The 16,825-nt window shown below is 44.9% G+C and overlaps 2 protein-coding genes across 6 annotated transcripts in view; both read right to left on the bottom strand.

Moving 5' to 3' along the window:
* Positions 1-2,312, bottom strand: part of ARHGEF12 (Rho guanine nucleotide exchange factor 12) — a 129,292-nt gene extending 126,980 nt beyond the window's left edge. For all 3 annotated transcript variants that reach the window (XM_036887648.2, XM_036887649.2, XM_057490745.1), the window contains exon 1: positions 1,603-2,312. In XM_036887648.2, the coding sequence (XP_036743543.2) occupies positions 1,603-1,634 (32 nt within the window). In that variant the 5' untranslated portion in view covers positions 1,635-2,312. The remainder of the gene's footprint in view (positions 1-1,602) is intronic.
* A 2,807-nt stretch (positions 2,313-5,119) lies between these two features.
* On the bottom strand, positions 5,120-12,757 carry TLCD5 (TLC domain containing 5). 3 transcript variants are annotated; one of them, XM_036887636.2, is made up of 3 exons: positions 12,173-12,308; positions 9,963-10,387; positions 5,120-8,347 (listed from the first exon to the last, which is right to left on the bottom strand). In XM_036887636.2, exons 2-3 carry the CDS (start codon positions 10,159-10,161, stop codon positions 7,809-7,811), a joined length of 738 nt encoding a protein of 245 aa, XP_036743531.1. In that variant the 5' UTR covers positions 10,162-10,387; positions 12,173-12,308; the 3' UTR covers positions 5,120-7,808. The 3 variants fall into 3 exon arrangements, with proteins under 3 accessions (XP_036743531.1, XP_036743530.2, XP_057346552.1); XM_036887635.2 differs by lacking the exon at positions 9,963-10,387 and having other exon boundaries at positions 12,173-12,757; XM_057490569.1 differs by lacking the exon at positions 12,173-12,308 and having other exon boundaries at positions 5,120-8,444; positions 9,963-10,076.
* Between the last annotated feature and the right edge of the window lie 4,068 nt (positions 12,758-16,825).

Raw genomic sequence — 16,825 nt, 5'->3', positions numbered from 1 at the left:
GATAATGGAAAGAGGAAGAAAATCTCTGAGAAGCAAAGAGGAAGGAAAGTTAGTACATGGTGGGGTGGGGGCTTCTAGGTGATCTTTGTATGTAATGGGCTGGTGACCCTGGGTTCTGTCTCTAAAAAAGTAAACACCTACAGCATCCCAATGAAAACTACCGACACTACAGTAGCTCCTAATAAGACCTCTTGTCTACCGGCTCCATAATGAAGGCAATTGAATGAACTAGAAAAACAATTACCCACATATCCTTGGAAGTGATTTCTCAGAAACAAAACACCCTGAAAGGAAAAAAGAATGGGGATAACCAGAAGAAATAAAGATAAACATTGATGCTACTCATGTTTAATGTCCACTCAGAGACGCTAAACATTAAAATGCATTAAAAAATACACAAAGAATATAGTTTAAATATTTAATGGAATCTTGTAGGTGAATATCCATGTGACACTGGAAAGCACCAACAGGAAGAGGAAGTCCTGCTTCTGGAGTAGCTGATAAAGGCATTTGGCCCTTTCAAAATCAACAAATGAATCTTACAATTGGGTGAAATTCTTATTAGGAAATTCAACTACTTTCTGCAGGAGCACTATTGTTGCACTTTTTGTCGAAGTGCTTTCTTTGGCCCCCTAATTCAGTTATTTGTTATTTTTGTTTAATGATGTAATAGTTTGAAGGTTGACTTAAATAAAAAAAAAAAGCACAAAGTAGTTTACTGAAATTTGAAACCAGAATACAACGCTGTGATTAAATTGAGACATAAAATGTACTAAAGGAATTTATCATTTAACCTATATTCCAAAGAATAACTCTTACGAGTAAGGGAACTCCACTTTAACCACAAATCACTAAACACTACCAGGCAACATAGGTAAGTACTAAAAAGGACTCACAGAACTCAACAATTTCACCTGCCATGCTTGTAGTATTTAATTCGCTCATGATTTCATAGCCCTTAAATGCAATTGCTTCTGGAAGATGAAGTATGAAAACGCAATCATTCAAATCAAGCCCTTGCCCCTTTTTTTCCCTAAGCTCCTTGATCTTGCCCCTAGCAACACCCCCCCCCCCATTTACCGATTATTTCAACATCATGGAAAATAATTAGTTAATAAACACTACTCAGGTGGATACTTAAAGGAAATCAAGTTCATAAATCATCATCCAGCAGTCTCAGAATGAAGGTCACCAACAGAAATTCCCAAAATGCGTCTGGAGAACTACAGGACAGGAATTAAAACTGATGATGCCCCTGTACCGCAGCCGACTTCGGGCACTGACCTTCACCCAAAATGACCTTCCTCCGGTTCCAGGGCACAGAATCCTAATGCACACTACAGTCAGCAAACCACAATCGTGGTTCTACCTACCCCTTCTCTGAGAATCTGGTTTAAAGTTTCTCTAGAAAAAACTACAATTCCAAATCCAATTAGCGGGCAAGTTGGCAGCAACCCCAGGCTAACTGCAGAGCTCCTAAACAACCCTCTCCTACTACGCCTGTCAACGTCACTGGGCAAAGGCAACGAGCGATCACTGACTCCCCTGCTGGGTCGGGCCGAGTCCACGGAAGCCAAGCGCCAAGGGGAGCTTCATACCAACCTGTCGGTGATAGTAGACTGTGTGCCACTCATTGGGGCCCTTGGCGAGAGGTCCTCCTTTTATCCAACTTGCATTTTACAGTAACACCCCCACCCCACCCCCAGTGCTCTGGGATCAAGCCCGACTCCGTAAGGGACACAGAAGTCCACCTCAAAACTCCATTCAGTCATCGAGAACGTCCGGCTGGAAGGGGTCAAGGAGGGGATGTGGGTTGGAGCAAAAGAAGGTGTCTCCCAAAACAAACCGAGAAAGTCTGCCAGAAGGCGAGTTCTAGAGCTGGAGATCAGTCCTTGAGAAGGCACAGGGAGAAGACTTGCTCTCGGGGGGACGTCGGCGAGCCACGGGAAGGGGCTCCGGGACTCCCTCCGAGGCCGGGGCGGGATCGGTGCCGGCTCCCCCTCCGCAGGCTCGGGGGCCCGCGAGTCCCCGCCGCCGCACGGCCCGGCCCTCTGCTCTCCGCGCTCTATCTGGGGCTGCCGGCCGCTCGTGGCCGCAATCGCGGCAGCGTCTCGGGCCGTCCCGCGCCAGGCTCGCGCGGCTGCATGGCCCCGGGCCGGGGGGCCCCTCTCGTCTTCCTCGCCGCCCCCACCGGGCTCCGGGCTCCGGGCCGACCGCGGGAGCTAGGGGCGGGGGGCCCGCAGCCCGAGGTGACAGGAACCTGGCCTCTCAGCGCCGCGGGTCGCTCCCCATCTCTCCTAGGCCCGGACTCTTCTGCAGTCGGCAGCGGCGGCGACGGCTCCTCCCCGACGCGCCGGCAGGCGCCTGTTCCCGCGAGGGGCGGGAGGGTCCCGTCCGGCCCGGCCTGGGAGCCCCGGCAGCGGCGGCGGCGTCGACTCGGAGCACAGGGCCGGCGAGCCGGGTCCGGGGGCCCTGACGGGAGCGCGCGCGCCAAGCGGAGGAGGCTCCGGGCGGTGGGGGCCGCGCGACAATCGCAGGCGCGCGCACGGGTTCCGGTTCCGGTTCTGCCTTCCCGGCCCCGGCCGCGTCCAGCGCGCGCGCGCGCCCGCCCCCGCCTCCCCCGCCGACTTTTTGGGCCTCCTCCCTCGGACTTCGGGGAGCCGCCTCACCCGGGATCCCTCCGCGGCGCTCGGGCCGTCGTCGTTCTCGCAGCCCCTCGCGCGTACGCCTCCGCTGGAGTCTGGCTCGGGGAGCGAAAAAGTAGTTCTCCGGGGCGGAGGGAGGTGGGGAGCCGTCCGGCTCCGGGAGCCCCACCCACCGCCCCACACCGCCACTCTCGGGGCGCCGTGAAGGCCAGGGGTCTGTACTTGGGAGTCTAGTTTGTGTTACCTCAGTTCCATCAGAGACCGCCAAGGAGCACCCCCCTAATCCCGAGTTCAGGGTGAGACGCTCTTGGCAAAGCCCCCGTCCCCTTGTCCTAGAAACTTGTATTCCATAAGGGAAGGTACTTGTTTATTTTCTGATAACAAGTATAGACTTGCTTTGGACCGGTGGAAGCGAGCTCAGCTCCAGGTGCCCGGACACCGTCCCTCTCTTCTGCAGCAAAGCCCAGCCGAGAATTTTGGCCATGGCCGCTCACCTGGGGCACCTGCTGGCCTCGTCCCAGGACAGGGGCCGCGGCGCGCGAGTCCTGGCTACGAGGGAGGGTGGGAGGACAGAGGTGTGCAGGGCTAGGGAGGAAGAAACTGGGAACTGGAGCCAGGATTCCTTAGTATAATTGCTTTTAGGCTGCTTCTGCCTTGGCAAAACGAAATGTAGTGTTTGCCAAATTGAGAAAGCATGGTGCTTTCCATATAACAAGCTTGCTATGGAAAGAAATGGGAACAGAAAATAAAGTATATTTATCCAGTAAATAGCATTACAGTTCTCTTTGAAGAGTTCCCAAATATTTTTGTTTTTATTTCCCCTACCAGGTAGGTTTAGATACCTATCTAGTTTTAAGACTGCATAATTCGGTACTGTAGCAAGTAGCACATTAGTATAGGTCTCTAGTTGTGCCGGTAAATGTAAAAGTAACTAGCGTTATCCAGCTATTTTCAGGCTTGAGTATAAAACTGTATTGATGGGCGAGGGCCGTCAGCCTTTTTGTGGAAATCAAATGGCAAAGGAAATCTAATAAACAGTGGACGTGAAGAGGGGAAACAATTACCCTTTTAACAATGCCTTTTCTAAAAGTCAACCCGCAACAGTTCACGAAAGGATCATTATCCCTGAATAGATGCATGAGCTAAGGCTGACGTTAGAACGGGGTAAAAAAAGGAAAAGATAAACAGAGGCCAAAGATGACTCTTTATTGCTTGATTTTCTTTTTTTTTTTTTAAGTTCGGCGCACAGCCAGCTAATTTTGTAATGTTTATTTTGGGAAAGAATACAAGCAGATTAGGGTTCCAAGCCACTTTCCTAATGATCGGACCAGGACACATTGCCACCTGCTGGTGTACCCTAGCATGAAAATTCTATCCTGGAAACTTTTAATTGCCTGTTTTCTATATACAACTGGAAAGAGCTCCATCTGTCTATATACAATGACCAAAATGCAAACTTTATCCGCAAACTTCCATCTTTCTTAAACATACTAAATATCTTTTTTTTGTTGCCGTATTCTAGTAATTTTACGGTATAGGCACCAAATTAATTGGACCACATGACTCATCAAATCATACATTTTAAAAATGAGTTCCCCTCTTCTCAAGAAGCCTCACTACTTGGGCTTCAGGAATAAAACAGACTGGGAAAGTTTCCTAATTCACCTTCTCTTCCTTGCATACAAAACCTCTTGGCAGGCAGCTTTTAAGACCTTTCCAAACTTAAACAGACCCAAAGTTCTAGCTGTGAGCAAAGAAGGCATTTGCTGTGGGAAAGTTTCAGAAGATGGTTAAGCAAAAGATTTAATTGTCAGTGGTTTTTTTTTTTTGATTGATGAAAATCTCTATATTCACCCACAAAGCTCTAATGGTAAAAAATGTCCCTGGAAGCCTCTCTACAGCTGTTGGTAGATCTAGACTGTTCTAAAGGCTCTATCTATAGAGTGCCTACAGAAGGATCACAGCAAGCTAGGGTGTAACACACTCCCCAGGGTCATTAGTCCCTTACCTAGAAAAATGACTTTGGTGACACAATCCACTGTGCATGCTCTTTGAGGAGGTTTTCCAAGAGTGGATTATTCTAAACCACATCCTCATCCCCTCATCCATTCTTTCAACAAGCTTACAGAGTACCTACTATATGTCTAACATGGTTCTTTCTAGATGATGGAGGTACAGTTCTGGAGAGAGCTGAGGCCTTGTCTTCACAAAGCCCACTTGCTGTCATTCTCAAGGCAACTGACTAAACAGGTGGCAAAATAAAAAATGAAGTACGTCCTGTCTCTTCTGGAAAACTTTTCTGTATGTAGATGGCTGTCCCCAAAAGTAAATAATATTAGAATTGGTTGATGACAAGATTAGAGGTATTTCATCGGTAAGTATAAATATACATCAACATTTCTATATGCCAAAAGACTTTTTTTTTTTTTTACTTCTTGGCAAAACCACAACAGAGACAAAAAGGTAGACTCTGAGTTGATACAAAGTTGTTTATTTTTATAAAACTTCGTACAAATCTTATCGAAATATAAACCGTTCTTGAGCAGTTGGTATTTATTACATTGTAATCCAGTGCAAATGATACTCCATTTTGTCCTGCCATATCCTTCATTTACCTGTGATGAAAACCTCAACATCTTAACTGCTGAGTCATCTTCATTTCACATATTTTCTCTAAGAGGTTCCTTCATAGTACTAGCTATGACATCAAGAAAAGCTAAATGAAGGATTCCTTCCCTTATCCTTATTTAGATTTCTCTAAATTAAAAAAAAAAAAAACCCTACGGATATTTCCATGAGAGTAGCCCCAAAACGGCAAGGTCTGTAATCGGCACCAGATTAAGCTACTCATTTGTCTGGTATGGAACAGGTTGTAGTGTGCCAAAATTCAAGAGCCAACTTTTTCTTTTTCTTTTTTTTTTTTTTTTTAAGCTCGTGCGCCAAGCCACTCTTTTTTCCTAGGCTTTTGCTAAAATCAGCATTCCCCAGCATCCTGCTTTGACCCCTGTTTTGTTGGGAAAAAAGCTAACCAGCATTTTAGGCATACTGGTCATAGAAAAGAAGAGATGGGAGATGCTACAATCCGATTATTTCCCTGGGCAGCAAATCTCTTTAACCAAATGACAGTCATTTTAAAGGACACACCGTTCACATGCCTTTCAAGTTGCTCTTCCCAGAGCAATAATTTCCCCAGATTTTACACAGTTCCAACCACTCTTGCAAGCCTGGCCAATGACATCCATTTTCAAGGTTAGTATTACCAGTGACCACATAATGAGCTGACACTTCCTACTGACCTTCAGCCTTGGCTTCAATGGCCCCATACACTCGCTCACCGACTAAGCTAACCAGTCACTACTGATCTAAATGACAAGTATCAAATAAATAACAAACAAATAAATAATACTTTCTTTTCCATTAAAGCCATCGTTAAAGACCTCCATTAATACAATGCCACATAATGTCTCTATGAAATACACAACAGGGGATTTCATTCATTCACAAGAGTTTAAACTGAGGCAAACAGCAAACAAGTGACTTGCCTAAATGATCTGGCAAGTTCACCATCAAAATTAGTTACAAGAACCCAGCAATTCTTGATTCTTAACCCCTCATTCTGAGCTTGCATTCTTGCTTTTCCTAGGTGAGATTAGAAACCATCACATTAAGAAACACTTTTTTTTTTTCCTTCCAAGGCTGGTCTTACCCTAATACTTTGTCCATAGAGAGTGGTACCTTTTTTAGAGAAAAGAAAAAGCAGTAAGAGGACTAAAAGGGAATGTGTCTGAAATGAAAGCATGTTAGTCTCATCACCCTGAGGCCAGTACACGCTTTAGTCTTTGGTTCAAGTTTGCAGTATGTATAAGCAGAGCTGAAACCTGAACTGCCATCTCAAGCACAGTGGAATCCACATAGTAAATCCCTATGGAATTTAGTCACAGCCTCTCATGCCTAGGAGATTAAAGCACAAAAGCCCTGAGAACTGGCATGGTTTTCCTGGTAGGGCTGAACCCGTACCACAGGACTCAGTAAATCTGCCCACACCTCATTCATCTCTCATCCAAAGCCCTAGCCCCAGTTTTTATGCAGAAAAGAGTTGACAGAGCAGGCCTGAACTGCTGTCCTTGAAAAGGGCGGCTTGCAAGGTTGGCCCTGGCTGGGATCTGGGAACTTAGATTTCAGGAGGTCTCCCACCATTAACTGGTAAGAATGGCTCACCATGCCTAAACTGAGCAAACAATACAGTTCATGCTGAACATCTACTTTCCTTCTGGGAGTCAGGGATTTTGCTCTATGCCAGGCAAAGGGTGCCTACATGACCAGCCCCTAACAAAAATTTGGGGCACTGAGTCTCTAATGAGCTTCCTTGGTAGACATTTCACATATAACTATTATAAATCATTGCTAGAAGAATTAAATACATCCTGTATGATCCCACTGGGAGAAAGTTTGGGCCTGGTTTCCCCTGAACTCTGTCCCAGTCACCTTTTCCCTTTGCTGATCTTTCCTTGTATCCTTTCAATTAAGTCAAAGCTATGAATATGACTATGTGCTGAGTCCTGGGAATCCTCTTAGCAAAGCAGCCAAATCTAAGGTGGTCTTGGAGACCCCTAACCCAGTTGGTACAGGGAGACTCACTAACCCTCCACAGCTGCCAGTTTCAGCCCCATCCTTCTCTCATGCATTTATGTCCTTTTATTTAAACAAATCCAGTTCCCTGATCCAATGCTCAGAAGGCTAAAGGCATGTATCTTCCTCAAGTCCCTCACTTTATAGTAGATGGGGTGAATTTACTTAAATCACTCCATGGAAAGAAGGTATAAGGGTGTGTTGAGAGTCACAAACAGATAAAGGAACAATAGCACTGGTGTGTTCCTTTCTAAGCTGTCTCACCACTGGGCCTCCCAGGAACAAGCTAAAAGGAATGCAGTGGTGCTCAACTCACCGTTCTAATTCACAACTACCACTGAGCAGTCTCACTTCCTACAACTGAGCCACTGTAGAAGTCAGTGGTTTAATACTGGCTTGTGCTCCGCTGAAAAACCGATCAAACTGATCAACAAATTCAGCCCTTTTATGAAACTCAAGTTTGCTATGTGATTCCATAACAGCCATATTTCCGTGGCTGACTAAACCCAATCTGTTGTCTGCAGCAAGCTTAGGCTAGTGCGTCTTGAGATGTCCGTTATGTTTTAGCTGCCGCTCCTCACTGTGCCTGCTTCTCCAGGCGTGGTACTTCTTGATGCTTTTCCTCCAGGCAAAACGCCAGATGCTAAACATAAAACACCAAGATACAGCATACATCACTACTCCCCCAGCCTTCACAAACCACTTGGGCTCGGGCGAGACCATTTCACAGAAAAGGAGGCGAGCTCCTATGCCAATCCTCACTCCCGTAAACAGAGCCACAAAGAGGAAGTCCACCGCATCTCCAGTGAAACTGTGGTAGTGCCCTGTTTCACGGAGAAACCAGCGCATCTGGAGCAATGGGTTGGTAATCTCGCTTCCAAAGAGGACTGCATTGACCTCTGTGCCTGATTCTCCAAGCACCAGGGCCACGATGATGCCCAAGATACTCAGTGTGTGGTGAGCCAGCATTAGGGCACCCTCAGACTGGAAGTAGATGCACCAGCCCAAGTCGAAGATGAAGTAGCCCAACGTGAGACAGAGAACGTGCACTTGGAGAGGTGTATTGGGGGAGCCTGAAATAAACCAAGACAGAAGCAAACTGAGTGGCTGGGAATTGTGCTGCCTTGCGCAGGAATCCTATGTTGTTGTCTCCCAAAGTTTTTTGAATCACTGAAAGCAAAAACAATGGCAGGTACACGCTTTTTAATGACAACCAAAGAAAGACTGAAATATATACTTTGGTCCTCATCAAACCAGACAATGTTACAGGCCTTGGGAAATGCTGTTCTGATGAATCAGATCTCAGTGAGTGACTCAAGAACCAGCATAATCCTCTACGTAGCAGCATAAAATTGAGTTATTTTGTTCTTTCAATTAAAATTCCCGTTTCTTTCTCTCTTTTTTTTTCGGCCAGCTAAAATTCTGTTTCCAGACTCTTTTAGTTATTCCATCCTGTATGTCAGATTAATTTCTTAGTTTAATGGATTAGATTATTGGACAATAGTGGCCCTAACCCATCTAGAAAGTAAACTCTGGAAAGAACCCTATAAGTTAGAATGTTTCCATTTCCAAGAAAATCGAGAGCAAGGACCTGGTGTAGTCAAATCCATTAAGAACTTTCAACGTAAAACCCAAAGCTTAAAAGTTGCTTTCACATCAGTTTGATAGTTTGGGGTAAAATTCAGGAGCTCAATATGGGAATCTCAGGAAACTTTTTAAAAAGAAGAATCTACGGAATTTTTTTAAAGAAATCATACCCTACAGGACTTAGGGAATGAACTGTGTCCCCCCAAAATTCAGATGTTGTAACCCTAACCCTCCAGTCCCCCCAGAATGTGACTCTTTAGAGATAGGGCCTTTAAAGAGTAAGTTACAGTGAAGTTATTAAGGTGGGCCCTAATCCAATATGACTAGTTTCCTTACAAAACAAGATTAGGATGTAGACACACACAAAGGGAAGACCATGTGAGGACACAGCAAGAAGGCAGCCATTTGCAAGCAAAACAGCAAAAGCTCAGAAGAAACCAGACCAACCAACATCTTAATCTTGGACTTCCAGCCTCCAGAACTGTGAGAACGTAAGATTTCTGTTGTTTAAGCTACTCAATCTGTGGTATTTCGTTATGGCTGCCCCAGCAAACTAGTTAAAGGGGATATAATATTTTATTCTAAGGAAATAACACTTGTATATCCAGCAGCTTAAAGATTAATATAGCTTCCCCAAATAATGAGACATTGGTTAAGTAAATGATGGTAAATACATATAACACAATTTACATAACAATTAAAAAGGAAAAGATCTCTATATATATATATAGACATGGAAAGACGATGTCCTTTGAATATATAATCAAGTGAAAACTGTATCTATAGTACAATCCCTTTGTGCCTGTTTAGGGGTAATGGTAGACAATGCTGACATTGGTTTTGTGTTTTGTACATTTTGATGGACTACACTGTCACAAGTGTTTAAAATTTGTTTTAAAAGTAAAGCGTTATGAAAAGCAGAGATGACAGGTAACATACATGTGTATTGTTAACAATGGAGATGAATTAAGACTCCCCATATAAACTATAATGGTAATTATTCTTAGATATTGTATAAATTCTGTGAAAAAGTTCCATCCTTTTAAGACTACCCCTAAATTATGAATCCCTTAGGGAGTCTCCTCTAGTATCTCCACCTACCTGGGTGGGTAAAAGGCCAAGGGCCATCAATGAAGCCAATGTAAGCTGAGAGGCCTATAGAGAGGATTCCGTGGGTGAACGTGACCAGCCGGCAGCTCCACTCATAGCTCCGTTGCTTATTCAGGCGGCAGAAAGAAATGTAGAGTGAAAGCCAGCCCCCAAGGCTGCACAGCACCTGCAGACACAGAGCTAATGCCATCCTATGATGAAAAGACCAAAACCAGAAAAACAAAGGATGCACCCTAAGAAATCAGCATTGGGTCTTGTTGCGTATCATCTTCATTTCTACTACAGGACAGTACAAACATACTGCCTTCACTGAGACACGTCTGTCTTCCTTGTCTACACAGCCAAGAATCTTCTGTTGAGGTGTGGCTCTATTTCTGATCCCATGTTCCTTAGAGATAACTGGTAAAAGCCGTAAGCTGAAAATGAGGAACCACATTCTGAGTTAGTGGACTATCCAATATAACATGTTGTTACGATGAGCAAATGCCAGTAATAACCTCTCAGTGAAGACTGCCCTTGGACATTGATCCATGAGTAATATAATACATATATTAGATAACACGTTCACGTGTCAAAAGTCCCAGTAAGAAGCGCTCATGAAAAAACACCACCACCATCACTTGTGGTCTCTGCTAGAGGTCATATGACACACGGCAGTTTAATGTGGTTTTATGCTGATAGTAAACTAAACTGAAGTCTGGCTTTGGGTCACAGGTTTATCAGTCAAAATTGAAACCTCAGGAAACCTAACCACAGAACTAAACAAAGAGTCCAAATATCCTGGAAGGGAAAAAAATGATCCTAGCTCTATTCAGTTCTGAAATCCAACTCAAACACTGAAAAAGGGGGGAAGCAGAAGGATTTTGAGGTACAAGGGGAGAGCTGTTGTTGAGGTATAAAAACATTTTTAAGGCAATTCTTTAAGTTAAAAATGAAACCAGATCAGAAAGCTACACTTTGAAACTTTTACTGATGACAAATACATCAGGACAAGAATGACTGTGAGTCACTTCAGTCATACAGGACTACAGTCCAAAAATAACCAAGATGTTATTAATATTCACTAGCTCCTCTACTGAAAGTACAAATAAAGTCAAAACCATTTCAGATATCTGTCTCATCTCAGCAGGATTTTCTGCACGGCTACCCTTATTGCTTAACCCTAGTCTGACAAGTGAAATAGTATCTGTGGGCAACACACTTCAATACACAAGCCACTCCCGAGAATGCAATCCAGAGAGGGCTTTATGAAGGGCAAGATCTGCAGAGCTTTCACTGGAAATCAGATTTGTATTCAAGAAAACAGGAGGTGTCAATCATAAGCCTGAGTTCCAGTGGTGTCTGTGTCCCTAATTAGCCATCAGAGTGTGGACAAATCACCTTAACCTCTTGAAGGAGGGAGGAAGGGAAGACGAGAGGAAGGGAAAGAGGTAGGAAGAAAAGAAAAAAGAAGAGAGAAAAGAAAAAAGGACGGAAGGAAGAGACGAGAAAGAGGATTGGAAAACAATCTGGCCCAGTTCTAACAAGGAGTTCTGCGATGAGTTTTGGAAAACATCTAGGCCAAATTTCGGAGCAAGGGCCAGAGATACAAAGGACCCAGAGTGAAAAGAACCGTCCACTCCTATTTCCTTTTATAGTCCAGGGTCACCGCCAGTAATGCGGATCAGCTCATTTGGATGCGCCGATTAGTATCTTTAGAGCCCTCTTCCCTGGATCCTAACGTCCAACAGAACAGAGGAGAGAAACCGCAGCCTATTAAGAAACACTAAAAAGAATTAACATTTGTTAACGGCAGCTACCACTCTGTGACCTTGGGAAAGTCACTCCATCTCTGGCTTTCGGCTTTTTACTCTTGGGTAAAAGACTGGAAGGGCATTTAGCGGCCTTGAGGGCGCGTCCCGGTGCCAGAGTCGGGAGGAGGGGCGCTGGGCGGGCCCGCCTGGCTCCCGGCCCCGAGCCGGCGCGGCCGGGGCGGGCAGCAGCCCGGGCGCATGTCCCCGCGCCGCGCCTGCAGACGCGCGCACCCGTGAGCCGGGCCGGCGGCCGCTCCCCGGGCGGAAGGGCCCCCGGCGCCCGGAGGCAGGAGGAGACCGCTCCCCGCCAGGCCGGGCCAGGCCACGCCATCTGCCCGCCTCCTTCCCCACCTGCGCCCGCAGCCCCGCCCGGCTGCCGAGGCCCAGCGGTTCGCGCCGCGCGGTTACCTGCCGAGCGCGCCGGGGACCCTCGAGCGCCCCAGAGCTCAGCGCCCGGATCCCGGGAGCAGGAGGCAGCGGAAAGGGAAAGACAGAGAGATGACGAGGCTCTGACGGCAGCGGTGCAGAAGCTGGGGGTCTGGGGGCACCTGGTGGCCGGGAGGACGGAGCGCAGAGTAGGAGCCAGACGGGGGACGGCCCGAAGGGGAGCCTGAGGGTCCCCCCGCTTCGCGCAGAGCTGGTGCGGCCGGGGACGCCGTGTGATATACCGGTGACGTGAGCCCTGCAGGCTGTTGCCCTGGGTTGTTGGAATAATTACCCGTCTGCCCCCGTGTCCCCCGACGGCACAGCCCATCCAATCAACAGTTGTTGAGCACCTACTAAGTGACTGACTAGGCACGGTGGGAGATAGAAGACAATCCCTGCCCTCATGCCTGAGTCTAAGTTGGGAAACAGCCCAAAAATAATTACCAGGAAAGTGCTCAGGCCTGGAAGCGGCACGTTATTCTCATGTCAGTCCTGACACCAGATTGGCAATAGCAAAAGGCTTAAGAATAAACTCATCTTGGTTACTGACTGGGTGTCTTTGGACAAGTCACATCACTTTTCCGTGCCTCCGTTTTCACATCCACAGAATGGGGGGATGGTAATAATAGCTATCTCATAAGGTTATTGTGAGAGTTTGATACACTTTACCTGTGCCAAATGCTTAGAACAATGGCTGGCACACTGAGCCACTATATAAATGTTATGTTGTTATGTCACTTGGAGCAAATCTTTTCTACTCTCTGGAATCTCTTTTAATTCCAAAGAAAGTAAGTTTGAAAAGATGACCAATCATAAGTACAGAGGCTCAAATGGGGTACAGAGGGCATGACTGATCTGGGCAGGCAATGATGGGGTGCTGAGGAGCCCAGACATTCTTAAGAAGAGATCTTCAGCAGAGGTGTGAGCATTTAGGCCATGTCTGGGGAGTAGTTAATAATCTAGTTTTGGCATGTATCTTGCAAATCCCTCAAGAGTAAGGATCAAACTAGTTTCATCTTTGTGTCCCTAGCACCTGGTGTGAGGCAGATGCAATATGTTTGCTGTTTGAATGAATGGGAAATGAGCCTGGAAAAGTATATTGGAAGTATATTGTGGCTCCTAAACCTTATTTATCTTCTATACCAATTGGGAAGTGTTCTCAAAGTACCCTTGCAGGCTTGCACCTTGAAGACTGTGATTTAGTAGGCTTAATGTGGGGCCCAGGAATCTGCATCTTTTAAAACTTATCCAGGGGTCATTCAGATAATTAGTCACATTTTAGATCCACTGCTGTTAGTGGACCTTAAATGCCTCTGATGAGGCATCTCATTATGTGGATAACAGGAAACCTATGGTGTTATTGGGTAAGGGAATAATTTTATCATGTTCTCCAAGCCCTTGCTACTCAAAGTGATCCATGGACCAGCAAAATCTGCAACTCCCAAGGGTTTGTTAGAAGCACAGGGTCTCAGGCCTTAATTCTGGACCAACTGAACCAGAATCTGCATATTAACAAGGTCCTCAGTGATGTGTATACACAGTTAGGCAGTGGTATTCCATCTGATAGCACAATAAAATCACTTGGGGAGCACTTAAAAATCCTAATGCCCAGGCCACAGCCCAAAGTAAATCAGGATTTGTGTGGGTACCAATCTTTTTGAAAAAAGTGTGATTCCAGGCTAGTCCAATGTGCAACCAAAGTTGAGAATCACTGCTATACAGACACTCCACTAAAACTAGTATAAACTGAATTGGAGAAGACAACTTGTTACAAGTGGATTGTAACAGAGCAGACAAGAGGCAATGACAGCCTAAAGAAAGAAAACACAGAAAGATCCATTCACCAACACAGAAATATCCATTCACTATCCATGGATAGTACGTTAATCTCAATTTTTTCCCCATCTGTTTTCATTGCAGTAACTTTTTCTTCTTCTAGTACCTGGAACTACCTTCTTGCTGCCACCATTGCGTAGAGAAGAACAGAGTATTAAAGGCTTCAGGGATCTAAAGGCTGAGGGGATAAGGAAAGGTGCCAGTTACTCCAGTGGAGGTTTATTGGGCCTTTACCCTGCAGTGACAGATATTCCAGGTGCAAGCTTCATTACCTGGGGCTAAATTTTATTAATTTACATATCCTTGGTCACAATCCTTGTTCCACCAAATCAGATCCTTGTCAACAGTAGCATCTCCCAGAAAAGTTCTGGACTGTTAGGGAGAGCAGGGCACCAACTGATTTGAATAAGAGTGACAATAATACTCATAATAGTCACAATAATGATAATAACACTTATTAATGTACCAGGCATTGTTCCAAGTACTTTCCATAGATGAACTCATTTCATCTTCACAATTCTGAGAGGAAAACTACTGTTACCCCAGTTTTAGAGGTGAGCCACTGAGGCCCAGAGCAGTCAAGGAAATTGCTCAAGGTGACATGATTAGTGGAAGGAGATTTGGGTATGAATGGCTCTGGAGGTCATGCTCTTAACCACCCAGAGATGCCACCTCCACTTGACTGGACTCTCCGACTGATGTGCATTGTATTTTTCTGTATTACCAGCTTCTAACCTCCGTGGCGAGCACGAGAAGTTATTTAGAGGTAGAAAAGGAATAAGGAATTCTATTTTTTAAAATAATAATTACCTGTTATGTACTAGTCACAATGCCAGTCATGGGGACACAGGGAAAAAGAGCTTCAACTACAAGGAGCATCCACAGTCCATCAGGAGAAGCAGAAGTCAGCAAATGCAGCACACGAGATAAACAGGAGCATGCAGAGCACACAGGGAGGACAGGCCCTGAGCCCCAAACCTGGGGGCTCAGGACAGGGTGCTTAATTTGAGTCCTCAACTAAGTTCGTTCTCTGAGTTGGACGGAAAGTCCTCAGCATTAGGAGCCGCAGCTGGGCCCACCAATCTTGAGTCAGCTAAAGATTGAAGTGTGAAAATTTGAAAACCAGCAGAAACAATCTTCCTTTCTTTCCCCTGGACAATGATTCTCTTGTGCTTAATTAGGTGCTAAAGAAGCTAACCAAGTGTCAGCTAAAGTTCACTAGAATTTAGAGTTTTATGGAACCATGCAGACAGCAAGGTGAATCTGTGCCCACTTCCAGGCTTAACTGTTCAGCAACTATCCAAGTCAACAGACAATGGAAGGTACTGGAGGCTGAGCAGTTAGGCTACAATTCTATTTATTTCTTTCATAAAAACCATGGTCAAATAGCCCAGAAATAGACCCCCCGAAATATACTCAATTGATCTTTGACAAAGGAACTAAGGCAATATGATGGAGAAAAGACAGTGTCTTGTGTCTTCAACAAATGGTGTTGAAACAACTGGACACCCACATGCAAAAAAAAAAAAAAAAAAAGAATCTAGACACAGACCTTATACCCTTCACAAAAATGAACTTAAGATAGATCATAGACCTCAATGTAAAACACGAAACTATAAAGCTCCTAGAAGATAATATAGGAGAAAACCTAGATGTCCCCACATATGGTGATGTCGTTTTAGATACAACACCAAAGATATGACCCATGAAAGAAATAAATTCTAAGCTGGACTTCATTAGAATTAAAAATACTGCTTTGCAAAAGATAGGACCAAGAGAATTAGGACAAACCACAGACTGGGAGGAAATACTTGCAAAAGACACATCCATTAAAGGACTAATACACAAAGAACTCTTAAAACTCAACAGTAGGAAAACAGCTCAATTAAGAAATGGGCCAAAGATCTTAGTAGATACCTCACCAAAAAAGATACACAGATAGGGAACAAGCATATGAAAAAATGTCCCACATCATATCACCAGGAAAATGCAAATTAAAACAAGATACCACTATGTACCCATTAGAAGAGCCAATGTCAGGAATGCTGACAACATATGCTGATAAGGATGTGGAGCAACAGGAACTCTCATTCATTGCTAGTACAGCCGCTTTGGAAAATGGGTGGTTTCTTACAAAACTAGATATCCTGTTACCATAAGATCCAGCAACCATGTTCCTTGGTATTTACCCAAAGGAATTAAAAACTTACGACCACACAAAAACCTACACACAGATGTTTATAGCAGCTTTATTCATAATAGCCAAAAGTTGGAAGCAACCAAGGTGTCCTTCAGTAGGTGAATGGGTAAACTGTGGCACATCCAGACAATGGAATATTATTCAGTGCTTAAAAAAAAAGCTACCAAGCCATGAAAAGTCATGGAGGAAACTTACATGCATATTACTAAGTGAAAGAAGCCAGTGTGAAAAGGCTACATACTATATGATTCCAACTGTGTGGCATTCTGGAAAAGGCAGAACTATAAAGATAATAAAAAGATCAGTGGTTGCCAGGGTATGGGGTGGAAGGGAGGCATGGTGGAGCACAGAGGATTGCTGGGGCAGTGAAAATACTCTGTATAATATAACGATGGACATATGTCGTTATATTTTTGTCCAAACCCTTGGAATGTACAACACTAGAAGTGAGCTCTAAGGTAAATTATGGACTGATTATGATATGTCAATGTAGGTTCATCCTTGGTAAAAAAATGTACTATCATTTGACCCGGTAATTCCACTCCTAGGAATTTACCTGAAGAAAACAAGATCCCTGATTTGAAAAGATATATGCACCC

This window comes from Manis pentadactyla, chromosome 13 (assembly GCF_030020395.1).
Source record: "Manis pentadactyla isolate mManPen7 chromosome 13, mManPen7.hap1, whole genome shotgun sequence".
Classification (NCBI taxonomy): domain Eukaryota; kingdom Metazoa; phylum Chordata; class Mammalia; order Pholidota; family Manidae; genus Manis; species Manis pentadactyla.
This window is presented reverse-complemented; position numbering and strand designations above follow the sequence as displayed.

What these genes read in the sequence shown, in the direction of transcription:
- TLCD5 (XM_036887635.2), bottom strand. Translation starts at nt 12,518, where the DNA reads ATGGGCTGTGCCGTCGGGGGACACGGGGGCAGACGGGTAATTATTCCA. An exon ending in GTCCCCGGCGCGCTCGGCAG is followed by an intron (nt 8,348 to 12,172) that starts GTAACCGCGCGG and finishes GGTTTATTTCAG; the next exon opens with GCTCCCCCAATACACCTCTC.